At 40.7% G+C, this 27,435-nt stretch overlaps 1 protein-coding gene across 2 annotated transcripts; it reads left to right on the plus strand.

Annotated features, from left to right (window-relative positions):
- Positions 1-17: 17 nt before the first annotated feature.
- On the plus strand, positions 18-27,298 carry mindy2 (MINDY lysine 48 deubiquitinase 2). Of its 2 annotated transcripts, XM_085401703.1 has the most exons (9): positions 18-1,030; positions 1,395-1,452; positions 6,046-6,110; positions 13,996-14,154; positions 15,725-15,827; positions 16,781-16,923; positions 20,295-20,468; positions 21,363-21,554; positions 23,353-27,298. In XM_085401703.1, exons 1-9 carry the CDS (start codon positions 101-103, stop codon positions 23,539-23,541), a joined length of 2,013 nt encoding a protein of 670 aa, XP_085257829.1. In that variant the 5' UTR covers positions 18-100; the 3' UTR covers positions 23,542-27,298. The 2 variants fall into 2 exon arrangements, with proteins under 2 accessions (XP_085257829.1, XP_085257837.1); XM_085401711.1 differs by lacking the exon at positions 23,353-27,298 and having other exon boundaries at positions 20,295-20,486; positions 21,363-21,494.
- The last annotated feature ends 137 nt before the right edge of the window (positions 27,299-27,435 follow it).

Here is a 27,435-nt window from a genome sequence, read left to right on the forward strand (position 1 = left end):
TTCACTCTGGTGACGTCACTCGCAGAGTTGTCATGGCGTCTTTGGGACCGAAGCTACCGCTGCAATTTAGCTAAAATCTGTCGACAACTCGTAAACCGAAATGGAGAAAAATGCAAACTTGCATCGAGACGCTGACGGGAGCTCTTTGTGTGCTACGATTGCGGGAGAAATGGGCGAAGCTGCTACTGTCGCTGGAGTGAAAGGAACAGCCGACAAATGCAAGAATAGTGAGGCTCCTCTCTGTAGTTTGGTTAACGTTAGTTATAATATCAGCACCACAACCGATGGTGCTCCCAGTAATGTCACTTCCAGTACCAGTGCCGGGAAGTCTGACGTGCAAGAAGTGGTCGAAGTCCTCCCCGAGCAGCAGCAAGAGGAGGGATACGAGAAGAAGAAGAAGAAGAACGCCGAGGCGAGCGAATTGTGGTCGGGGTCCGATCAGATCAGTAACGGGATGGGGCATGACTCTGTGGTGGCCGCAAAAGACAGCCAGGGTGGTGCCTCAAAGTTGGTAAACAACAAAACCGACGCCTCGTCCTCACCTCCCGATAAAGAGAGCGCAGATGTGCAGGCTGAGGTTTCCGCCAGCGGAGAAAGTGAGCCGACAAAACTTGCCAAACCGACTAATCTGTGTCCGGACAATGCAAACACAGAAAACGTCAAGTCGGGGCTGCCCGCTGATAACGCTTTATCAGAGGGATTGCCGAGTGGGAGTGACCCCGATCCCAGTCTCGGTGGAGAGTCTCGAAGCATAGATTCACTCGAGTCCTTCTCCAACCTCAACTCCTGCCCCAGCTCTGACCTGAACAGTGAGGGGCTGGAGGAAAGAGGACTGGCCTTGGCCCTGCAGAACGAGTACGGGGCTGATGGCACGAAGAGTTCATATGCGAAGGACAGGGCCGCCGGCCAGTCCATATACCACATTAAGTGGATCAAATGGAGGGAGGAGAATACGCCGATCATCACCCAGAACGAGAATGGCCCCTGTCCATTACTGGCCATCATGAATGTCCTTCTGCTTGCATGGAAGGTAAAGGCTTGGAAATGACTGTGGATCAATGCAAACTTGATTTTGCACTGATATAATTAGGCAGATTTCTTAATGCATCTCTGAGCTCTGGCAGGTTTCATGCCTTTATAAAGAAAAAGTGTGTATTAAGACTTAACTTAATAACACAACTGTCAGTCTCATCGCTCTGCATTATCTTTTTTTTTTTTTTTTTATTAATTTCAGCCAAGACACGTCTTTACGTGATTTCACTAGTTAAACCATCATGCCCAAACGCCTTAAGTGCTTACAGGATATATGATGTACGTATCTTTTACATATTTGTCCCGCTGTGTTGTTTTTAAAAATTACTAATGAACTATGGCTCTGCATACGTCTGTTGCAGGTTAAGATGCCACCTATGATGGAAATTATAACTGCTGAGCAACTGATGGAGTATCTCGGTAAGTCTTTGTAATCCTGACAGCACTTAGTCTCCCATGTGTGTTCAGTGACAAGTCCAAAAAGCAGCATAATCCAGTAGCAGTGTCTTGGGCTGCTCCTACAGCATCACACTAACCTGCATTTGGAGTGGCGCCCATGAGTCCATGCACTTGTAAACATAGAAGCCTGCAAAGCCACTGAGTTTCAGTGCCCTCATAAGCGTTCTTGTGTTTCATGTCCTCTCTAATGAGCAGTTACATGCAGGTCATATACAGTGTTGGGAAGGTTACTTTTAAAATGTATTCCACTACAGATTACAGAATACAGGCCCCAAAATGTATTTTGTAACGTATTCCGTTACGTTACTCAATGAGAGTATTCTGAATACTTTGGATTACTTAATATATTGTCATGTTTTTTACAACTACATGAATGTACTATTGCTGTGTGATTTATTGAGGGTTACTCGCCATACCAATACCAACTGGATGTTTAAATCTTAACATAAAATGAGTAACAGTAGGGTGGACATTAGGTAAGGCTGCGCTTTTTTGCAGCGATCTCATATAGAAAACTATTCTGAGCGTATATAAAACAGGTCAAACCGAGGTAAAGGGTCCTCTGGCTAATACGCCGGGTTTCGTGTCGGGCTCGTAGCCGAAAACTGGCTTTACTTTGTTGTGTGGGTCAACTTTGCTAGCGAGAGACAGAGAGATGCGTTGAAAGGCTGCTCCAAAGGAACTTATTGTGTCGGAGAAAAACAGGAACACAGTGTACAGTCCTACAGTCTGAGTCCTAATAGCTTACTTACAACTGGGCTTGTCAGGCACTCTTTTTGGCTGTAGTGGTTATTATTATATTTACATGCTTCCATCTCCCGTTTCTGCTCGGTGACAACTCGTACTTTTCTCCTTTTTCCTCCCTCCCTCGCTCGCACATAACGGGTATGGCAGTCTATTCTCCCTGCAGCACGGACTACACTGCCCATGAGGCTACATTCTTTAGGGCGATGCCTGTAACACTCTGCCTATTGCCTTCATATTAAATCATTTTTAAAAATATTTCTTCACGTCATTGTGCAAGTAGAGGTGACATGAGCCACAAGATTGAGACACAGGCATAAGAGCCTCTTAATGCGCGTTTTGTTTGGGTTTCCACCAGTGTGGAATTACCAAAAATAGAGAGAGCATAGCCTAACATATGAAACAGGAAAAGATCGCCGTGTAATCCATTTATTTCAACAAAGTAACTGTATTCTGAATACCACCTTTTAAACGTTAACTCTAACGGAATACAGTTACTCATATTTTGTATTTGAAATGCGTAACGGCGGTACATGTACTCCGTTACTCCCCAATACTGGTCACATATATATATATATATATATATATATATATATATATATATATATATATATATATATATATATATATATATACCACCAAGTACCTGCAGAGGGTCAGGCAAGTCCTGAGGAGTCAGCTGAATGGTAAGAACAAGATCCGGGCCATCAACACGTACGCCCTGCCCGTGATCAGGTACCCTGCTGGGGTAATAGGCTGGCCAAAGGAGGAGATAGAAGCCACTGACATAAAGACAAGAAAGCTCCTGACCATGCATGGAGGGTTTCACCCCAAGTCCAGCACCCTGAGGCTGTACGCTAAGCGGAAGGAAGGGGGCCGGGGACTGGTGAGTGTCAGCACCACAGTCCAGGATGAGACAAGGAACATCCAAGAATACATTGGGAAGATGGCCCCAACTGACCGAGTGCTCAGTGAATACCTCAGGCAGCAGAAACCCAAGAAAGAGGAGGGAGACGAGGAACCATCATGGAAGGACAGGCCCCTGCACGGTATGTACCACCGGCAGATAGAAGAGGTGGCTGATATCCAGAAATCCTACCAGTGGCTGGACAAAGCTGGACTGAAAGACAGCACAGAGGCACTAATCATGGCAGCACAAGAACAAGCTCTGAGCACAAGATCCATAGAGGCTGGGGTCTATCACACCAGGCAAGACCCCAGGTGCAGGCTGTGTAAAGATGCCCCAGAGACAATCCAGCACATAACAGCAGGGTGCAAGATGCTAGCAGGCAAGGCATACATGGAACGCCATAACCAAGTGGCCGGCATAGTGTACAGGAACATCTGTGCCGAGTATAACCTAGAAGTCCCGAGGTCAAAATGGGAGATGCCCCCAAGGGTGGTGGAGAATGACCGAGCTAAGATCCTGTGGGACTTCCAGATACAGACGGACAAAATGGTGGTGGCTAACCAACCGGACATAGTGGTGGTAGACAAACAGAAGAAGACGGCCGTAGTGATCGATGTAGCGGTTCCGAATGACAGCAATATCAGGAAGAAGGAACACGAGAAGCTGGAGAAATACCAAGGGCTCAGAGAAGAGCTCGAGAGGATGTGGAGGGTGAAGGTAACGGTGGTCCCCGTGGTAATCGGAGCACTAGGTGCGGTGACTCCCAAGCTAGGCGAGTGGCTCCAGCAGATCCCGGGAATAACATCGGAGATCTCTGTCCAGAAGAGCGCAGTCCTGGGAACAGCTAAGATACTGCGCAGGACCCTCAAGCTCCCAGGCCTCTGGTAGAGGACCCGAGCTTGAAGGATAAACCGCCCGCAGGGGCGTGCTGGGTGTTTTTTTTGTTTTATATATATATATATATATATATATATATATATATATATATATATATATATATATATATATATATATATATATATATATATATATATAGCAGCACAGGGGAATCCCCCATCAGCCAGTCTCATGCTGCTGCAGAGGAAACAGGAGCTGTGTCCTGTCATTCATAACTAAAATTAAACTTCAAATATCAAAATAAAGTGTCACATTAGCAAGGGGCTCTTCAGAGGTAGAGTCACCGATCCACACTTGTGTCACTCTCCAGTGCACAATGATCCACGTAAGGTTTTACAACAGATTTACTAGGATTACTTGTGTGTGAGACATACCTCGTCTCTGTTGATCACACTGACAGACAGTGGCAGATTTGTGCGGCCTGATCACTATGTGCATTTAAAATTGCTGTGTGCGTGTGGTACCTCGTGCTTGCACATAATTGCGGCACACACAGTCTTGCGTAGCGTTAAGGGGCTTCTGGATAGCCTCTTTGTCGTAACACGTAAACACCAAGCTCAGAAGTGATGTTTTTAAAAGGCCAATGGTTGAGTATCACAGCTCACGAGTAAGCAGCGTAGCATGCCAGAGATCCGGCAGATAGATACAGATATTAAGTGACTGTCAGGGATCAGTGAGTCAACAGGTCAGCAGTGAGGGGTTTTCCCAGTTGTGGACTTGCTGTAGTAAAAGCAGTCAGCTGGCAGGCCCCCTGCTGGAAAAAATCTTGACTTGCACTAAAGTCTTTGTCAAGGCTGTCCAGTTCAGCAAGTAAGACAGAGGTGGTTTTTAGGCTACTGTCTGATCAAACATTTTGTGAAAAGCAAGCTTGTGTTTTACAGTTGTAGAAGACGGCAGCAGGGCTATACCAAGCCCGAGTGAATGCATCCGCTTGCTTTTCCGGTTTGTTTGTGAAGCATGCATTTGGCACACGATATCATAAGTCCCAATAAAGGTTGAAGAACGTAACAAGCCTTTGCTGAGCTTTGTATTTTTATTTCATTTTACTTGAAAGCCAAGTTCAGAACTGGGCAGTTATTTCCCACAGCATACGCACAAAGAAACCACTGCGTCATTACAATTATAAAGCACTAATCACACAAAAGAAAGCTTAAGAGGCTCTTTTTATTGGATGTATTCCACTTGTTCTGTTTGAGGAAGATGCATATGAAAGCAGTTTTTATCCTAAATGTGTAGCTGTTTTCACTTAATATAGATGTTGTCGACTAGGCGTCCATGGCATTCCTCTGAGCAGTTCTCAGGGAAAATATGTGTTGACAGTGCAGCACAATACTCCTGCCAGTTCCTAATAAATTTATGATTCTTTGTGAAACATTTTTGAAAACCACTTGCTCAAGAGTTTTAAAAGTAAGGAGTAGACGGCAGTAAAGCATTCAGAGCGAGGGGAAGAATGTATTTGCCCTTTGCAATGCTGGAAATGTTCATCAGTGAGATCCTAATGAAAAACAAGACAATTAGCAACGAGCGGAAACCTTTGTCTTGAGATGTAACGGTCAGCTGTGTTTTTGGCGCATCTTGAAACTTATCTGTCTACAGCTGATGTACTGTAAAGTCTCAGTTTGTTGAGTGAAGACTTGCATGTTGGTAGTACTGATCAGGGCAAAAAAATAAATAAGTAAAAGAGGAGCCAGACATCTGCCAGGCTCTGCCCTCTGGCACAGCCTGTATTGCTATAGAGGTGAGTCAGCGGAGCTTTCAGGTGATGCCACAGATGACCGAGATTCAGCTCATCCTCCATATTTGTCACAGACCTTTTTTTGGGATACAGCCGACCAGTGCAAAATCTACCAGTGAGCACTAGAAACAGTTCACAACATCTGTTACAATCTTTACTCCATGTAATGAGTTCCAATCCAGATAGTAATTGCGTTGCTCTGGAATATGACTCGACATATCTGCCAATATCGCTCTCTCTCTCTCTCTCTCTCTCTCTCTCTCTCCAGGTGACTACATCCTGGAAACCAAACCTAAAGAGATATCAGAAGCTCAGCGGTTAAACTATGAGCAGGTAAGGCCTGACTCATACCTAAGCAGGCGTGTGTTTTTGCTTATGTGTGTGTATTAGTAAGCTGCTGACTGTTCACGGTGCTTGAGGAGGAGCGAGGGCTGTTTTGGATGAGTTGGCTCTCACTCTCTTGCTCTCTTCTCACCCTCTCTGTTGAAACGACAAATGTGCACGTTTAACACGAGCTATCTGCTCTGCTCGCTGTCTCTATTGAGATTTCTTTTTACTACAGTGACGACACTGCCGCGCTGCTGTGTCTCATGTCCTGCCAACACCCCGTGTAGCTGCTTGTTTAAACTACAACGGGTTTGCACATTTGCATTGACATAGCAGAGAAGGGCAGCGGATGTTCCATAATATGGTAATAAGGGTCGAGTTGATTGCAAACTGCATACATACGACTGCAGCCCAGCTTTTCTTTTTTCTTCCATTGCTCTGTATGTTACATAAGATGTGTCTTGCAAGGCCCAGGGAACAAAAAGGGTCAACAGTGTCAGATTATGTTGTTTCACATGGCAGTAAATGCTTAGAGACGCTTGGGTAAGTTCAGCTTTCGGCTATTACTGAGGCTGTATGTGTGTGGCTCACAGTGAGAGGCTCTTGGAGATGGAGCTGTGGTTCCCTTGCTTCCTCCCATCTCCACTGCCTGCCTCAGAGTGTGGGAGGGGCCCTGCCTCTTCTCCATTTGCGTGGCAGAGCACCAGCACATCTGTGAATGATTTCAAGCCACACTTGTCCCTCGTTCAGAAAGGGCAAAAATAATGCGCATAGGTTCTTCATAGAAGCTCTCTGGAGCGACCTTTCTAAATTTAAGTTGAGCTGAAATACAACCTCTTGAATAAATCAGCAGTGTCCTCAGCATTCAGAGTAAGGGAGTGGTCAGGGTATGCGTTGCATAGTTATTATGGTGGTCTAATCCTAGATACTGGCCCGGGAGTTGTTTTGCATGTGGGTGTCCTTGTGTCCGTTTGCCGCCTGCGTTTGCAGTTGGGCTGGTTGACACAGTTATGTGGAGACTACAGCGGCCAAGGCTTCTTGGAAGCTGGAAATTATGATTTAAAAAGGAACAAGTCTGAGATGTGTCGTGGATGAGAATCAGATGGTGCCCTCTTCTTGATATGTTGCAGAGACATATTTCCGTTGCTCATTGGATTGATGCAAAATGCAAATGAAGTTACCCCGACTTTGAAAAGGATGCTAGGAGTTCATAACCGAAGTAATTCTATTTATAAATTCCGCTTAAAAGTCATCATCTGTCGCAGGAGTGCATGCGGATTAAAATAGCAGATGCACGGCTGCTCTTTAGCTATTGTTAAATATTTACTCGGTGAAGCTGAGGAAGTGAGTGTAGTTTTGCTAGGCTTTCGTCTCAGTGGACCCAGCTGAACACTGTGATTCATCCACAATCACTGAAGGAAGCGGGCTGGGTTTAAGCATCCTCTCTTGTTCCTATTTAGTGTCATTCATAGTATCGATCATTATTCACAAGTATTTTGCGCTGAGTGAAGCAGGTACAGTCCCAGCAGCTGTAGCATGACTCTGAATTTCTATATGCCCTTAAGTGTGGATTTTTCATTAACGAAGGCAAAATATTTGTGTGTGGTATGTTTGAAATCTCTGTCGAAATAAGCCAGCATTGACTGTAGTTAATAAACTTTAGATAATAGAATAAGTTACAATTAAAAAAACAAATCATACAGCCCAGTTTATAAGGTTTATGGAGGTCCTTGTGTAGTGCAGATTACTGAAGGAGTTATAGTATGCTCTCAGTTGTGTGGGTTGTGGTATCAGAGCCTGATTTAATCCGAGTTGGCTCTATCTAATTAAAAGATGAGAAATGAATGTCTACGCAGAGTTGCCAGTTTATCAGGTTTGTTGTGTAAAAGGTAATTTGCAGGTCTTTTCAACCTTGTATTTTATAACAACTACAGTAAAAGTACCAACTGAAAAAAAAACATTTTATGTATGTGGTTATTTTGAATTGGATGCAAACAGCATGTTTCAAAAATGTCAACAGAAGGAGAACAAAAATGTAGAAAAGTTGTGTAATACTAAAAATAAACCAGGGGCCAGGTCTTAAAACTAAACTAACTCTCTGTATGTATTATTGTAGGGTCTACCTTACAATATAAAGCGCCTTGAGGCGACTGTTGTTGTGATTTGGGGCTGTATAAATAAAATTGAATTGAATTGAATCAATACGAATAGAGGCTGAGTATTTTTGCGGTAATGGTCAGTTTGGTGGTCAGAGTTTGGGTATTTAATATTTAATGAGTCTTGTACGCAGGGGACAGTTTAAAAATGAGGTTGAATGGCAGTGACCTTTAGGCCACAGGAAGGGTATCCATGAAAGAAATCCTAAAGGCTGTATCCTGTGAGCTAACAAGGAGAGTGACCCTCTGTGGATGCATCAGTGCACACAGCTTGGTTAACTCACACATTTGTGAAGGCACCATTAAAGCTAAACAAGTTTCATCCAGACTCAGTGAATCCGTGCTTGGTTTTAGTGAAAACGGTGGAAAACCACACATATTGCAATTGCACTGTTGTGCTAAGCTGGCCTCCCTGCTGTCTGGACCTGTCATCTACTAATTAGTGTCAAAGTTCTCAATGTTTGATGTGTCATCTTTATTTGTTTTGTTTATTTTTTTCCATTAAATTTCAGTAAATTCTTTCTTAAATGCGTTTGTACAATTTAGTGTAATCCATTGCGAGGGCTCCTTTGCAAAAAATGTATCTCTATGAAGCTTGATGCTTTGACACTGTCAGAAAGAAACTGATTTCTTTTAGGACCTGGTTTGCTTTTCTGCTCTATTGGGAAAAAGAAATATTCCCCCCATGATTTAGACAGATCTAGATTTGTCTTGAATCTGATGACCAAAATATTGAGTATCAAACGCTGCAGATGTGAGCCAGCACAAAAAGTGTGTCCCACTTTGTGGGACATTGCCGTCTTGTAAACTGTTAATAATTAACACCTCAAACTAATGGGTCATGACATTATGTAAGACTTCTGAGGCTGCTGGCCTCCATTCATTGACTGATGTTTTTTAGGCTCAAAGATCTATTGTGTATATGTATAAAGATTTATCTGGCGTGTAGATGTACACAGATGACTGCAGGCAGACCCATAAAATATGCATCAGCTTGCACAGACAACAAATATCTGACAGCTGTATTCACTATTCTCTGTTTGCTTCACAGTGACATAAAATGTACAGTGCATCCTCTGAATCCTCTGATTTCATAGCGCTGGACAGTAATGGACAGAAGCTTTGTGGTAATTTTTAAAACACAGCTGATTACAAAGTATAAAGTCATTAGTGCTGTTTCCCTCCAAACACACGGCATACAGTGCTCAGACTCGTCCCATACTTTTGAAATCATCTCTGGAGTTGCTGTTGTTGTTATGTTACCTACCAACAACCACATGAAAGTCACAAATCCCATCTTTCTGACAGTGTGTTTTGATCGTTACTGGTCCTGGAAAGGCTGCATAATTATAGCACTTTAAAATTGGACTTTTCATACACCCTTTATATTTCTACCAGAACCTGGTGCTCAGTTGTGTTTCTTCACAGTAACAATCAGATTTTATGTTCTTTCAAATCTAGAAATAAAGCGAGCATCTTCTTATTGTTTCTGCATGACTGGTGTCACGGTGATTTCTTGGCTTCATTATGTTGTAAAGTGGGAACGGCTACATGTGTTCTGTTCTTAATTGGAACCTTCATCTTAAGAAAATAAATCCTTTTGGGAACAAAGTCCCTCATGTGCTCAGAGAGAGAAGCAGAGAGGCCTGCCCTTAGACACCTTCGCTTAGACTGTGTAAAAAACAAACAAACTGCAAGGCCCCAGCAGAGTACCATGCTAATGTTACGCTGTGGAAGTGTAACACGGCGGGGCTAGATGAACGTGTGCGTGATGCAGTGCTAATCATCTGATCCACGAGCGCTCATCTGCTGTTGGAGCTCTCTGCCCTAAAATGAGGAGATGTGGTCCATTACACATCCCTGCTAATCCTCCCATCACTGCCGCTTATAAGCATCCTAATCCACACACTCAGATGAGCCAGCTGTGGGCTTTCCACCTCAGCTCTGTGCACCAAAGGGTCAAAGCTGGAGCAGCCCAGCGCTTATTGGACACGATCCTATTGCTAGCAGGGGGATGTCAAAACACTTCACAGAAAATACTCTGAAGCCATTGTGGGAAAAACAGGGGAAAAAAGGAAAGACATTTCTGTATTAGATGGTGGGAATTTTTCTGCCTTTTTATTGTTTGTCTATTACTTATTTAGTCTGGTGTGGTATAAATGGCTTTGCGGGGAGGTCTTTTATAGTTAAAAGTCCAAAATGTATCCCCTCCTTCACATTTTTCAAAACTATCCAGTGGGCCTGATTGGAGTCTTTACCAGGGCTGGTTCTAACCCCTGGGCTTTATGTTTGACACCGCCGGTCACCCCTGAGTCCACACAAACTGCCCTGAAAACATGAAGACATTTCGATGCTTGCATATTAGATGTAGTGTATCACAGAAATAAAGTTTTTCATTTGCATAGTGATTCAAACTAGATCATAATAGTAAGACCATATTTTATTCATAGTTTTATGGAAAATGTGTGCAAAGTCATGTCCAAAATAATAAAATTGATTTGTGTCAGACAAAACCCTTAGAAAACATTTCTATAATTCATTTGGAAGCATTTTCCCTACAGCTGCTTGGAATTACTATTATTATTAGTTTGGACAAGAGAAGTTTTTAACTGATTAAACATATGAAGGCATTTTTATAATGCAATACAGCTGAGAGAAAATAAATGGGGTTTAATTGTTTAATATTAGAATTTAAAAACTGAAAAATGCAAATAAATCTCCACTTTGTAGGCTCGTATTTATCTTTCTGGTATGTGTGACGGTGGTAATTGGTTTTTGGTTTGTGGAACTTTTTTTTTATCTTCCCATAGAACACACTATACACTCATAATAGAGTTGTCGGGCTCAGCTGCGAGGCTTATCTTGATTTCAGAGTTAAATGGCAGGAGAGGTTTAGTGCCAGCTGGGAAACATTGCTCTGAGGCTGAGTGCAGGAATTAGTCTCTCTCATTGGGTCCTCAGGTGTGTGGTGCAGTTATGTATATAGAGTATTTGCTCTAATATTCATACGGTGAAGTAAAAAGGCTGGTTTTCTAATTAAATCCTCTCTTACCGATAAAGAAAGAATGCCAGTCGGATCCACAGAAAAGGATTTTCCACTTACGCACGATGTATTTGTGTCTGCTTTAAAACCTTTTTACTCTACAGAGATAATGAAAATCCACCAGTCAAAACATGGCTAATGAGAAGTACAACCAGAGACTTTTCTATTAAAATTTTTCTTTCTAAATGTGAGAAAAAAAAATAAAGATTTGCTGATATTTGTTTGAAATATACTTAAAACATGTTTTTGTATTACTATATCAGAAAAGCCTTTTTTATGTATCTATAGCACACGGATCAGGGTCAGCCATGTGCTGTGGATCATCGTGTGTATGTGTGCTGCAATAACAAAGGAGGAAAAGAGCTAGCACACACCTAAAACATTACTGTAAAGAGGACGGGGTGTGTTTGTGTGTGTGGGAGTGTGTGAAGATTGTGGAACAGCTGATAGTTACTAAAGATGGCCTCCCAAACAACTTCACATTAGGTGGTAAAATGTGTGCGAATGCTTTGAGTTTAGAACGAGCAGCATCCCGAGGAAGTCATTATTAAAAACATGGTGTTGTTAAAGCATAACAAAAAACACAACATTTAACTATCAATATTAGGGCAGCTCATTCAGACAACTTTACACCAAGCATGGCATTTCCTTGGGTCCCCAACCGTACACCTGCTAAGTGTGAAGAAAAGAGGATGAGCAGTTGTCAACAAAAGCGGAGTACAGGCGCACACATAGAGACTAATTCCTCTATAGTGAGAGGTTTTCTTATCAGTGTAAAAGACAATGTTTTTCTCAGTACTGTTGGATTTGGCTCTAATTGAAAAATAGCAGTGGCATACAAGCTCTCAGTCAGGTTCTAATATGCAGGATGTAACTGAAACAATTTGAATCTCATGCAAAATGATGCCGTCTCATTCATACGACTGTTTGTTTGTTTGGGCTTTTTCTGCAGGGATCCTGCTCTCTGCCTGTTAGGCCTTATTTTCTTCTTATGTTGCTTATTAGGTGGTATCTGGGCTGCAGCCTCTGTGCAGTGATTGTGTAGTCACTGGGCAAGAAGAGTGTGCAGGGTTTGAATGCAGGTCTCTATGAAAACACAACAACTAGGTTACGGTTTAGCTTCAGGCCTCCCTGTTTTCTCACCTGTGAACTATGTTTTTAGGTTGTGTTTACACAAAATCCAAGACCTTCCTGTGGGTTTATGTTCAAGGAGTTGAACATAAACAGGTGTTTTGTTTCGTTTTGTTTTGTTTAAAACTTACAAAGGTTGTGCAGTCGCACTTTTTTTCAACTGAGAAATATGCCAGAATTTCCCATTTTTCTCTCAAGCAGACCTTGAAAAACTCAGCCCACTCATTACAAGAGGAACTAAATAAGAAATCTTATTTTTACAGGAATTTAAATGTTGAAAGCTTTGTCCACTGCTGCATTCACCCTTTTTTCTGTGCCTCTAAAGTATCTGCCACTGTGCACTGACTTGTGTAAAGCACTTTTAAAACATGGGTAAGCTATTAAGAATTGAAACTTGACTTTAAGAACATTTTAACAAGAATACACTGAGAAGTGGGTGAGGGAAAACTGAAGCAAAATAAAGCAAATCAACACTCTGTTTTATAATGGAAAATTAAGCGCACAGGTGAAACACAATGACATGGAACTGTATTCACAAACTTACTGCAACGGGGACCGGTCATATCTGACAAATAGGCTCAGTCATCCAGGTTTTCCAGGATTTAACTGTTATACCCAGAATGCCAGTTTGTGCTCTCTGTTTGGGGGTTAAAGGTTTGTAGTTCCATAGGTTTGATTTCCAGCTCCTCCAGTGTCCATATTAAAGATCTTCAATAAGATGCTATACAATATAAATACAGCCCATTTACCACACCACGTACAAATCAGGAGCCTCTGATTCTCTCCTGGTTCCTGTGCCCAGCCACTACTGTCGGGTACACGTCATAAAACATGATCTAATCTGAAAGATAGATGGATGTGGATTCAGTTTTTTTACTTTTTCAGGACTTTTGTTTGTTTGTATTTTTTTCGCCTCCTGGTATCACAGCTCAGTCCGTTCATAGCAGCCACAGTGGGTTTGTTTTGTCACAGTGTGATAGCGGCAGGGGGGTGGTATCATGCGAAAAAGTGACGTCAGTGCATCTTTCGGCTACAGTGAGTCATCTCCCATCATCTGGTCATAAAGACATGACACATTGAGGGAAGAAACGACATTTGAAGTTGATCTTACCAACTGCTGCAAGCAAACAAAAAGTAAAAATCTGCTTTACTTGAATTTTTGAAAGGAAAAAATAAAATATTATTATTAGCCGCTTAAAACATATACTGATGTCGTTGAGTTTAGATGAAAAGATGAACTGTGTGTAGTTTGTTACGGCGTGAAATAATCACAGGAATATTTAATTGCATGAAGTTGACTGATTGAGCAAAAAGTAAAAAGAGCAGTATATATGAAAATAACTCCGCTACAATAAAATAATGTGATCTGACAAAACTACATGAAAGCAGGTTTTTGTATTGGTGTAAGTGACAGCTAATGGTTTATTTTAAAGTTCTAGAAATTGATCCACGAGGACCCCAGCAACTGTTGTGATTACTTGCATTTTTTCTGATCAGTTCAATTTGATTTGTATAACATCTGTGTCTCACGCTGCTGCGCTGTGTCCTTTCTGTTTTCTAGAACATGAGTGATGCCATGGCAGTGTTGCATAAGCTGCAGACAGGTCTAGACGTGAATGTGAAGTTCACCGGGGTGCGAGTCTTTGAGTACACCCCAGAATGCATTGTGTTTGATCTGCTGGACATCCCTCTTTACCACGGCTGGCTGGTTGACCCCCAGGTGAGATGGATCTTATTTTGCCTTTACTGCCGTAGAAATCGGCCCGTTTTCTTTTTCTTCTTTTTTTATCTTCAACATAATATGAATACTCTCAGTTTTGTGTTTTTTTTTTTGTTTTGTTTTTTTTTCTCCACACATATACGTTGGACGTTGAATTCATTTTAGTTGTAGTCCAATTAAGTAGTCTTGTTCTAACTTATTACTGCAAATTGTAGCCTCAATTTTCAGTTCTTAGCTAACAGGAGCAGCACCTGGGTCTTCTGCTGCTGTAGCCCATCTGCTTCAAGGTTTTACATGCTGTGCATTAAACGATGCTCTTCTGCATACATTGGGTGTAATGAATGGTTAGTTGAGGTAGTTTTGCCTTCCTATCATATTGAAGACATTTTCAGCTAGAGAACTGCAGGTCCGAGGATATTTTCTCTTTTTCAGGCTTGTAAACCTCGAGATAGTTGTGTGGGAACATCTCAGTAATTTAACACTTCCTGAAATACTCACATCAGCCCATCTGCCACAACCACAGTCACTTAAATCACCTTTTATTCCCATTCTGATGCTCAGTTTGAACTTCAGCACATCCTCTTTCATGTTCACATGTCTCCATGTATTGACTTGCCCCCTTTTTTGTTTTTTAATCTGTGCTTTATTCTAACATCTCATACAGTGCAGCATCATTTTCAAGCAGTTTTACATTTCGACAGGTCATGTTTTTCTTTATTTGCATGCCACATGACTTTACATCCTCGATATGACGCTTTAAAAATTAATGTCAAAACAAGAGCATAAAAACAAATTGTTCTGATTAACCCCACAAACAGGGAGGAAATTAATAAATGATTAAACAAAAAAATGTGCCAAAAAGAATAGAAAGAGATGTGGATTGAAGCACCTTGTTGTAATTATAAGGCCATTGCAGAGTTAAAAAGCTTTATAAAACAGAGATTTTGTAGCTTCAATGACTTTTAGCTAATTTTATATGTTTGCATGCTTTTACTTCCATATGTTTTGTGGTGGTGGATTAAGCTTTAGAAACCAATTTATAATACATTCAGTGGGGGCACCTGGAGCACAAAGACTTTAGTCTTAGGGTGTTATTATTAGATTTGTGAAAAGAAAAAAAATAATGTTAAAAATGATTGGATAAAAGAAATGACAATTAAAAAGATGAACAAGAATGTTTTTCATTTGGTTTTAAACTCGTCCAATATGTGTGCCAACATTATCAGAGCACGATGTGGTTGCTTGTTCCAGCAGCGTCTCCAGTATCAGGGGCGAGTCGGAGAACAATCATTTGTTCTGCTTCAGAGGACCTGAGAGGTTGAGTTGGTTCATGGCTTAGGAGCCTGTCAGAGAGAGGAGGAGGTCTCCAACCTTTAAAAAAAATGAGCCATCCACTATAACGCATGCACCTTAACAGAAAGCTCTTTATTCTGGACATGAACAGAAATGAACAGAAACTTTTTGGGGAGCTGCTGTCATAAATTTTCTTTTGGTTTTTCTGCAGCTTTTCGTAAAACAACATCAAAGCTTGTTGAATGTTCTTTCCCACACTTTTTATCTTTGTTTACAGATGCATGATATTGTAAAGGCAGTGGGCAATTGCAGCTATAACCAGCTGGTCGAAAAGATAATATCCTGCAAACAGTCAGACAACAGTGAGCTGGCAGGAGAAGGTAAGTGCTTTCTCTACTCTCCTGATCTGCCCGACTGCTTTCTAGTCTCCCATTTCTTCTCTTTTGATCCTGTGTACTTGAAGCTGGTGAGAAAAGAGAAAAGTTGTACATTTTAGTAAAATAATAAAAAGATTTTTCTTTTTTTTTTCTTTAAAAAAACAAAAAAATGTGAAACATTTTTTTGTTGGCATTACATTAGACATGCTTCCCCAGAAAACCACAGACTGAGTTTAAACAAAAACCAGGACATACTTGTGACTACTCATCAAATGACCTATTTCCTCGGCTCACAGCGTTCCTACCAGCTGTCTGTAACTTCTCAACTAAATATTTGCTCAATCAACACTGAGCTTCCTAAGTAGTTGTCAGCTGGGCTGCTACCACATCGACACATCACCGCATTAGTCGATGTCCCGATATGGTTCATTTAATTATCTTGGACAGAGATTAAATTCTGAGAAAACTGAGTTTTGTGTAAAGTTGATTAAATCTTTAAAAGATTCATTCACAATCTAGGGTAGAGTGTTTCTCAGTGGTAGCATTCCACTGATTTTGAGTTTTGAATGCTGCTCTGTTGTACAGATGTCAAATGTGACTGTAAAGGTTGCCAGTTCGAGCAGAGAGTCAGAGTTGCTCAGAGTGAGGATAGACATTACAGCAGAATTTCCACAAAGCTTTCCAAGTAGCGACCTGTGTTCATGAATGAACTGGGATTGCTTGATTGGAGTCCAGGCGACTCATCCAAGTGGTAGCTCAATGACAAAAATAGCTTTTATGGGATCTAGCACGTAAAGCTAATCAAAACAAAGGAACTAAAATTTATAGTCACCTAAATCTGCTTTATATTCCCCAAGGAATTTAAATCAATTAAAAGTCATCAGTGTTTCTTCATTTTCTAATCTAACTTCATTTAATTTTCTGTTTTGTGTTTTTTTTCTCTTCTCTCTCATTAGGCATCGTAGCAGAGCAGTTTTTAAACAGCACAGCCACCCAGCTGACTTACCATGGACTGTGTGAGCTCACATCTACGGTACAGGAGGGAGAGCTCTGCGTCTTTTTCAGGAATAATCACTTCAGCACCATGATCAAGTACAAGGTAAAACTACCAAAAAAGTAACAGCATATTTGCTCTGACTGTGAACCTTATTGATGTAACTTGCATTTAATATATTTTCCTGATCAAGACGGCATTTGGCAACCTTCACTGGGCTTTATTTGGTTCACTCCAAGAATGAAAGGTCATCATTCCTCCATGCTGTTTCCTCTTTCATCTACAGTAAATGAAAACCTCTGCGCCATCAATGAAATAGTGAAAAACGACTATTCAGAAGAGTAATACTACGTAAGTTATCAGGTAGCCTCACTACTACCTGATAACTCTTAATGGCAAGTTTTGATACCTTAGTATATATCAATAAAGACAAGGTTTGACGATTTTTCCAAGGGTAGTTGCATAGACAGAGACCACCCTGTCGACACCCAGTCGTTCTGTTCCATAAGCAGGTCTGGAATATGACAGAAACTGCTCAGCTCAGAAAAGAGCTTCAAGAGTTACTCTTAGTATGCTTTAAAGGGGTAAAGAGTTGAGATTTATGTAAGAAGCCACTGCTACATTGCAACAGCTTAAATGGGTCAGGACGTCATGATACCATCTGTCCCTCTAGCAGCAACAAGTCTTGCAGCCCTTTAAATGTCAGTTGTTGTAGATTGTATGTGATATATGAACACAAAGTATAATCGTAAAACGATTAAAATAACGTAAAAATAATATAACGTGTTTTTTTTTTTTTTTCTTCAATCGAGGTGCAATTGGTTGCACAGAGGATGTTCACCTGGGAGAGCAGTGTCCAAATGACCTAGTGGGAGGGGCTACACAACATGCATAACAAACCTACTGAAGTGTTAATAAGTTACAGTTGAGCTCACAGAAAACAGCTCAACCACTTTCTTGTTTCTGATGAGTAGTTCTTTTGCCTTTAAGTGGCATCTGTGTAGTTAATGATATGCTTTAATATATTCATCAGTCTGAAGAAAGCTGTTTATTTATGTGTACATAACATTAGACACCACATTCACAGTGACCCTAAGAGGGTCATTGCTTACCATATATCTGCAGCAGGGAATAACCTTTCCTGTTATCCACGGAAGGGGAAGTGAGTGTCTGTTCTTTCATTTTGAATAGTACACTTGTTGCCAATATAAGCAAAGCAGTGCATGTGTGTGCCCAACAACCATCAGACAAAGCATAATAACAGCCCATGGTCTCTTGTAATCACTCCAAAGCAGACCTTTGCATGAACTTGTACACATACATGCTAAACAGCCTTATTTATCTGTGAAGACTGTATGTGTAGGGTCTAGCATGTGATTTAATCTGAACACTGGCACGTTGTTTTTATTCTTCATAAATAATTCTCCTTCAAATAATTAATATGGGGATCCGAGGAAGGGGATCAGATAAATACCGAAGCACTTTATGTCCGACATCAAAAGAGTTAATCCTGTGAAAGAGTTTATTATTATAGAACAATCAACATTTCCTCAACTTAATATTTTGTAACCAAACTCATTATAATAATAATCATAATTATAAGGAAAATAACAATAAGAGTAATAATATAACTTTGTCTGTCTACATACTCGTTCCATGATCCAAAATTCAACAACCACACTGGCACACAGGCACATCTTAGGCCTCTGAAGGTTCTTATCTAGATTACATATTATCTCTCCATGTTACCTAGCAACCACCTAGCAACAGACTAAAGTGACCCATTTTTAACTTTAACTAATGCAACTGTAAAACCTTATAAAAGAATCATATTTTAATGTTACAACAGTAACTATTAGTAACATCTAATAGCCTCAAAACGTTAAAATTATGTAATTTTTTTTTACACCATCATGTTGCCTGGCAACCACTTAACAGTGGCCTAAGGTGACATTTATATGGTAAATCAAATCAAATCACTTTTATTGTCACATCACATGTGCAGGTACATTGGTACAGCACAAGCGAGTGAAATTCTTGTGTGTGAGCTTCACAAGCAACAGAGTTGTGCAAAATACAATAACATAAACAGGCAAAATATACGAATGGCTAAATCTGAAACTAATAAATATATGTACAATATATAATAGTATATGCAAAAAAAAAAATTTCTGGATGTGTATACTAAATGTTTTTCTACGTGTGTGTGTGTGTGTGTGTGTGTGTGTGTGTGTGCGTGTGTGTGTGTGTGTGTGTGTGTGTGTGTGTGTGTGTGTGTGTGTGTGTGTGTGTGTATACACATATTTTACAAATTAAATAGAGTCAACAATAAATAAAATATATAAAAATATACAGAGTTGAGACATGTGCAAAACAGTGGCATTAGTGTACAGTGTGTAGTGCATAATGTTGAAGTTCCAGTAGTGAAGGTGAAGTGTCTATGACGTGTTCAGCAGTCTGATGGCCTGATGGCCTGTAAAAGCTGGGGTCCTGAGTAGGGATGGGTATCGTTTAGGTTTTATCCGATACCAGTGCCAAATCGATACTTTTGAAATGATGCCGGTGCACGAACCGGTGCTTAAAGAATGGAGAACACAAACTTTGTCCAAAAACCTCCTATGTTTTTATTTTTAGCAGTCTCTTTTTTTTCTGCAAAATGATAAGCACGGTCCAGCCCTACACACGGAGCGATCCGAGCTAACTCGCTAATGGAGATTTGCCACACCCGCAGTAGATGTGCTCTGTGTGAGGTCTCGCAGCAAGCTATCAAATACGGTACATTTGATAGCTTTTTAAAAAATGCTATGCGTCGCCAGGTGTTTCATCAGATTCGAGGTGTTACCTCCTTTGCACAGTATCAGCTTAAAGCACTTGTTGCAGGCTGCTGAGTTTGCATCTTTTGCTGTGAAGTACAGCCAGACTTGTGACCGCTTCGCCTTGGGCATTTTTAATCTGTAGCTCTGCTCTAAAAGAACGTACGTACCTGGGCCCGCCTACTGTACTTGGAAAGGTAAAATGATCGGCTAGAATCCAAAGTGTATGACATCTCGGGGAGAAAAAAAAAGCACCGAAATGTGCGCTGCTTTTCGGTCTGGTTACTACCGTTTATGTCAGAACCGGTGCCATAATGGCACCGGATATCGGTACCCATCCTTGTCCTGAGTCCTGTAAATCAGTTTGCCAACACCACCAACAGACCAACTAATATTGTGGCATTGGCATGTATTATTAATAATGATCATTTAAATGATGAAAATAGAAAATGGTAGACAATAATCTCTGGCTCCACAAAGCTGATAAATTCTGGAACTGAGACTGCTTACTTTGACCTTCAGCGCTATCACATTGTCCAAATCTGACAAATAACCTTTGAAAGTCCTTCACCTCCTTTGTGGTAATAACAAATACACATTGTACTAACAGCATGTTTGTATACACTGATAAGATGTGTGTAATCTGTGTGTGTTGTTTCCCAGGGCCAGCTGTACCTTCTGGTTACAGACCAAGGTTTCCTGACGGAGGAGAAGGTTGTCTGGGAAAGTCTGCACAACGTTGACGGCGACGGCAATTTCTGCGATTCGGAGTTCAGGTTGCGGCCTCCTTCTGATCCAGAGACTGTATACCGTGGCCAGCAGGATCAGATAGACCAGGTCTGAGCACTGATGCAGGCAAGACTAGCAGAACCAGTAACAATTCCCGTCCAGACCGTGATGTGTTTAAATGTGTTGTGCTTTTCACACCATCAGTGTGACACAAAGTAACGTTTTGGTTTGGTTTTTTTTTTAGCTGCTTTAAAGCATTGGCCTCAATGAAACACAACACCAGTTCCCATGAGACACAGAATTATCGAAGTGAATAGACACGGGAAATGAAGCCAAAGAAATAAACTCTGCGTCAACCCAGGCTAAAAAAAAATATAATGGAAACTTCTTAAATAATAAATGTGTTGTAGCTCCCAGTGCAAATCACATACAGGGCAGCCTGAATAGCACCGGGCAAGGCTGCATGGCACCTTGCCCCCCTCTAATGCATGCTTCACTGTGGTCCCTATCAATGCATTGTGTTTGTCTGTGATGCTCTTTTACCTGTTTCACAGCTGTCTTCTTCTCGGTGGACCAAAATAGATTGAACACAGATTTTCTGCCTCGCTCCCACACATGCACCAATGAGACATGAACAGAGGGGCTATTACTTTTTATTCTTCTTGCTTACTCAGGTCTAGCACTCTTTATCAGCAAAACTGGTTTTGTAAGAAAACTGTATTTTATGGACGACTCATGACTTCAGTTAGATGAAGAAAAAAATTCACCATCTTTACAGCGACACTGTGCATAGCATAGACAAGGAAACACTTTAGATAATGCACTCTGACAAAGTAGACGACAGACACAGTTGTTTCTCCGAATAAGGAAAAACTTGAGGCTTGTGACCAACTGTTCAATAACCATAACACAGTATTTGATGGATTTAAGCGTTGCAGTGATAGATTTGCTCATAGGTGATTCTTTCTCCACCTTTATATGTGTGTTCATGTCTGTTATCAGGATTATCTGATGGCGCTGTCACTGCAGCAGGAGCAGCAAAGCCAGGACTTACAGTGGGAACAACTCCCAGAAGGCATCAGTGATCTAGAGTTGGCGAAAAAGCTTCAGGAGGAAGAGGACCGACGAGCCTCCCAGTACTACCAGGAGCAAGAGCAGGAGCAGGCGGCGGTGGCAGCAGCAGCACACGCACAGGTAGGGAGGGTGGGAGATAGGGAGATAGCAGGTAAGAAAGGAGGTAATTTTATGAACCACGGAGGGTAAAGTTTGCCTTTTGGAAACGGAAAGATGTCTGCATCAGAGAGCGGAATTACAAAGGAGGAACTGATGATGAAAAGGGGAAGGTGATAGCAAATAATCATCCTTTTTCTCCTTAATTTGTGTGAGCAGAGTATAAAATTCAGAAAGTGGACAAAAAGAAATAAAACAGAGAACAGGAGATAAAAGTAAAACTCTTCAGTTTTATTCACATCAGTTTCTTTATACAGCTTTTCTCCTTTTTTACATTTTTCTTCCGGCTGCTCCTTTTAGGGGTCGCCCAAGTGGAGCATCTCTCTCCATCACACCCTATCCCTAGCGTCCTCTTCTATCACCAACCCTCTGCATGTGCTCCTTCATTGCATCCATTTATCTTCCCTGTGCTCTTTTCTCTTGTCCTCCAGCCTGGCAGCTCCATCTTCTACATCCTTTGTCGAAAATATCCCCTATCCCTGCTCTGCACATGTCCAAACCATCTCAGCCTCGCTCGTCTTTGTCTAAAAATTCACATTTTTGTTGTTGTTATTCACGAATTTTCAATTGACTGTTTTACAAAAAAAGCAGATATAACGTTCTGGAAGGAAAGAGAGGGTAAAGTAAAATGTAAAAGTGAAATTAGCCAAATGTGGCATAATATTTGGATGTAAATGATGTGATATTTAAAATCTCCATATATCAGTATCATTTCAGAAATGTTGAAGAAGAGGTCAGAGGTCCAAAGTACATGATATACCCATCTAACATTCCCAGTGTGCCTATATGTCATTAATACAAACAATTGCAGTGAGAGATGCAGTTTTAAATAACTCTATATATCATTACTACTTTGACCATCAGATCAATCTATTCACTTTGAAGGAGAGGTCAGAGGTCAAGTGTGATATATAATAGATTGCTATATGTTGACAAGACACACACTTGTAAGAATCACAGTTTCTAAGGCTTTTTCTCAGTTTTCAACCAATCAAATTATGAAGTTGACCTTGAAAACCTTGGTGGATGTAAGCCAACTATTAATGGATTGCGACCCCCCCACCCCCGTACACCACTAAAAAGATTGATCAGGATTCATTCAAATCTTTTTAAGCTATTATGTTCATACACGCTACCAAGTACCTCCTTGGCTGAGGTAATTACTGTGAATCACTCTTGCCGTAAGTAACACTGACACACATGGCCAAAGTTTCATGAGGACACGTCTTAACGTCCTGCAGGGTGTCAGGACAATCAGATTATGATAATTTTTCCATGTTTACCACACAGCATTAAACACATTCATACTATGTGTTCAACATGAAGTCAATATGTCATAAAATGAAAATCAAACAGAATAGGTCATCTTAAATTCTAAATATGTTTTACTTTAGGGATCTGTCTGCATGGGTTAGGTGTGGATGGTGTTTGTCTTTGTGTCCTGTACCTGGTGGTAAATGCACCGTACTGTATGATTATTCTCACATCAGTGCGAATTACAGACTTGAAAGAGCTCACAGAGCGACCACGTTCAACCTGAATGCGTCATGTGTTTGCATTCTCATGATCACCTGCCTGGTAGAGTCCTGTTAAAGTTCAGGACTGCAGTGCATGTGTGAAATAGCTTTAGTTTACCTCTCAAAGTCTGTGTAATTAATTCCAGAGAGAGATTAATTTTTGGTTGATCATTTCTTGCCACAGTTTTTCAACAAATACAAACAAAGCTGTAAATTTCTACTCTTTTGCTGTCCTGTTCGGGAAGGAGGGCCAGCAGGATGCTGCCGAGGGGGCCGAGACGGACAGAGGTGGTCCAGGAGCAGGGGGAGCAGCAGCCAGCGGTGGCGTAGCAGCACCGGCTGGAGCCACACCCAGCCCGGGGAAACAGTCATCTAGTGGGGAGCGTAAAAACAAGAAAGAATCAAAAGATAAAGACAAATGTGTTATTTTGTAACATATAGCTGTCTGCGTGAGTGTGCATGTGAGTGTTTTGTGCATTTGCTTATCTGTGAGAAAGGGGACAGAGTTTTTTCTCCATGGACTGGACACACACAACGCACAGCCCCCACTTGATGGCAAACAAGGGAAGGAGACGATTGAGGAGAGATGTGACTAACAGAGGATTTGCTGTTCCCAAACCACTGGTGCCTGCTATCCTCTATCCTCAGTGGAACCTGGACATCAGAGGAAGGGGCAAAACAACAACTACTACCCCTTCTCTTTCTTAGAGTCCGCCAAACTTTGTTACAAGTTGCACACTATATTTGTGAAGGGAGGGAGGGGGGTCAAGTTTACCTGGGGATGGTGTATTTTATAGCCAACGACATAATCCGAAGAAACACAATCTCACCCTCTCACATTCTCTTCTTTTACAAAACTTAACTCACTTTGGTCATTTTTTTCAGTAGTGCAGCTTATAAGCTTTTTTGTATGCGTCAATATTTACAAAACATATATAGCCATTGATGCCAACATTCACATTTTATTTATCTGAGTAACCTGTAGCTTTGGGAGAGGTTCTATGTTTTTTTCTTTTTTGTTCCTTTTCTCGCAGTCTAAAGGGAAGTCGATGTAACGCCACTCGTGTCCCCTCTGAAACACTACATACTAAGGGTTAATTAGCTGCCAGATACTGTAGCTATGTTACAACACTCATCACAGCTTGCCCTGTTCAGATTTGCCTTACCAGAGTATGGCAGTGTTGTATTCTGCTCTGTCTGAATGTGTATGTGCAGTAAACGTGTGCTACTTTGGTATAAACGTGTCATTTACTGAGCATCACTGATGTAACAAGATTGCTTTTTTTTTTTTTTTTTTTTTTTTTTTTGTATGCTGCATCAGTTAAGCTACACATTTGGGACATTTTGTGTCTTTTTTGTTGTGATTCTGTTTCACAAAAACAAGATTTGGGACAGGAAAACTGAAGATTACGTTGGCACGTTATGTCTGAATCTGATGTTTCTGAGACGCGCCTATCTTTCGGCAGATTAGGTTTGCGTTCGATGGCACCTAGTTTAGAGTGAGCGGTAGTTTGAAAGTCTGTTCTGACAGCTTCCTGTAGAGCGTATGTGTCTGTGTGTGTGGAGACACTGTTAGAATCAGGGCTTTGAATTCAGTAATCCACATACATTTCTCTGAACAACGGAGGTCCTTTTATTAACATATAAATTGGACTCCAAATATGTGACATCAGGATATACAATATAATAGAGTCAGATTTAACAGCAGGCCGATAGTATCCTATGATATTAGCCATTTGACAGTTTGTCAATATCGGCAATCATAGTGGCCAATAAATGTAAACTAATAAAGTAAAGAAGAGATGGGAGAAACACCCTTCAGCTATTTTATGAGTGTTGATGTTGCATACTTTGTCCACCAGAGGGCACTTTGCAACTTCCTTGTTGGCAACACAAGTGTTTGGAACCCAAACGACTGCCGGCTAATCCGAGCAGAGTCGACCATAAACGAGAAAATGAAAATAAAACTAAAAAATAACAAATGTTACGGAAATCTGTTTGTTTTGTGGCTAATTTATTATAAAATCAGATTTTTAAATCAAATATCGGTATCTGTATATATCAGGCTCTACAAGATCATTTTCTGCTTTGAATTTTTCTCCCATTGTTCTCCACAGTTCTCCCTTTCCTAGCCCCTTCTTAGTCAGCTTCAGAGAAGACTAATTTTATCAGATATTTATGAACATTCAGGCCCAAAGTTCGCAGACAGAGCTGTCTTTGGAGGTTGTAGGAAATTCTGTGGTATCACCTTTAAACTTTTGTGCATTTTCACTGCGGCGCTGCGCATGCAGACACATGATGTACATATTTATCTAACCCATTCTTATAATTTAGCTAGTGGTTTGTGCCATTATTATACCATGGGACTGCCTCCTGACAAACTTTTTCTATCTACACATTCCAGTCGGATTCCTTGACTCGAGCCTTCTGCTAGAGACTGAGGGAGACAGTTGGCGTAGGAGGTCTTTGCAGCGCTTGTAAAGTGGTCTCCATTATTTTGTTGAGTGAGAAGAAAATTCTCTGTCAGGACAGCAGGCTACCTACTGTGTGGGAAACCTTTCTTACGAGCTTTGTGTGATGGCTGGAGTTTGTGCTCCCCATTTGTTTCTTTGGCCCTAGCAAGGCTATGTTTTGTATATATATACATAACTACAGTTGAATATATAACGCCTTACAGCATTTCAGCATATTTTATAGGACAAAAGGAAACAGGCGTATTACTAGAATGAGACAATCCATACATTTTTCACGTAAACGTCAGAACTTCTCTCAGGCCTTTTTTGATGGGACATATCCTCGGGTGTCTTTTCAGATGTTAATGTTTCTAATGACACGGTTCCTCGGCCTGAAGTCACTATCTCAGTCGCAACTTTTAAGCATCCGTTATATGTACACACCACACAACTATTAGGACACTTTGAAGGACTTGACACTAACACTGTTATTGACAGCTGAATTCATTCAAATAACAGTAAAAAGCAATGGACTGGCTGGTCCTGGTGAAAAATAAAGACCTCGCTGAACAGGGTTAAGGAACATTGTTACTTCTTTGCAGATTTTTTTTTCATGCACCTTAAAGTAATAAAGTAATCAAAATTTCTCTTTAAGAAGATAGAGGGGAGGCTTTCTGATTTTTTTTTTCACCCTGTCTTGGCCCATCAACAACATGCTGATTAAACATTCCAGAGGAGATTTTTTTAAAATTAAACTTTATTTTAAAGTTGGATTTGATTTTGAAGATTTTTATGTGGGTCTTTGTTTGAATACAGCGTGAAGTTACCTAAATGCCACAGATTTTTACTATTGTTTCAGATTTACTACTGTGCATCCGCTTGCTACTCTTAGTCATTATCACCTGAATTAAGTATTTTTGTTGTAATGTGTTTGGTTTCACCCTACTTCCTATGATGAATTGATCAGAAGGATATTGTGTGTTTAATGTCTCAAAGTGGTCTCTTGTATGCCTTGTAAAAGTGATGGTGGGGTAAATGCTGTAAAATTAGTATTTTGACAAGGTGATCGTTGAACATATAGTTGTTGTAATTGGTTTTGCACTGTTACATTGATATGCACTAACAGAAAAAAAAACATACCTCATTTTCTACGGAACACAAATTGTGCAAGAGTGCTATTGTTCTTTTGGGTACCTTAAAAAAAGTAAATAATGGCCAAAATAATAATTCTTAGTAGCAGTTGCTCTTAAGCCAGCTAAATAATACGAATTTGTAAAAGTATGAAAGGGCTGATTAAATGTTTTGGCTTAAAATGAAAGGATACATCTGTTACAAGGAGCCACTCTGTTTCCAGAAATGGCGGGATGTTATGCAAAATGTAAAAATAGACAAAACATACAACTTTGCAGAGAGATATGGAAGCTTGTTTCAGCCACTGAAAAAGGAGCCATTCGTAGTTCATAATAATCTCACAATGTTGACTTACTTTTTCAGAAGTTTGAGTTTGTAACCCCAAATTGAGAAAATAACTTGAAATTTTGACTTGGCTTAGCTAAAATTGTTTGGGATTTTTTCAGTGGCAGCAACAAGCTTCCATAGAGAAACCCTGTTTTGAACTTAAATAGAAAAACAGGCAACATATCAAATATTAAAACTGGCGTTTTTTTGTTTTGTTTTTTTTACTTTTTCTTACATATGCACATTTTGAATATGATGCCAGGAACACATTTCAAATAAATCTAAAGTCGCATTTTCTTTTCACAATGCCATGTTTTCCCCCTTTTTGAGAGATTTTGATTGTGTAAGCATTCAAATTTAGTAGCCAGACTCTCTAAAAGCAGAGCCATGCTGTTGTCACATCCCTTTCTTCCGTGT

This window comes from Rhamphochromis longiceps, linkage group LG1 (assembly GCF_057381845.1).
Source record: "Rhamphochromis longiceps isolate RC_006_pf linkage group LG1, R_longiceps_female_GT1.1, whole genome shotgun sequence".
NCBI classification, from domain to species: domain Eukaryota; kingdom Metazoa; phylum Chordata; class Actinopteri; order Cichliformes; family Cichlidae; genus Rhamphochromis; species Rhamphochromis longiceps.

Bases quoted from the DNA above. Each gene is read 5' to 3' on its own strand.
- mindy2 (XM_085401703.1), top strand. From the start codon at position 101: ATGGAGAAAAATGCAAACTTGCATCGAGACGCTGACGGGAGCTCTTTG. The intron at 1,031-1,394 runs GTAAAGGCTTGG...CGTCTGTTGCAG, and splicing joins TCCTTCTGCTTGCATGGAAG to GTTAAGATGCCACCTATGAT. The intron at 1,453-6,045 runs GTAAGTCTTTGT...CTCTCTCTCCAG, and splicing joins GCAACTGATGGAGTATCTCG to GTGACTACATCCTGGAAACC.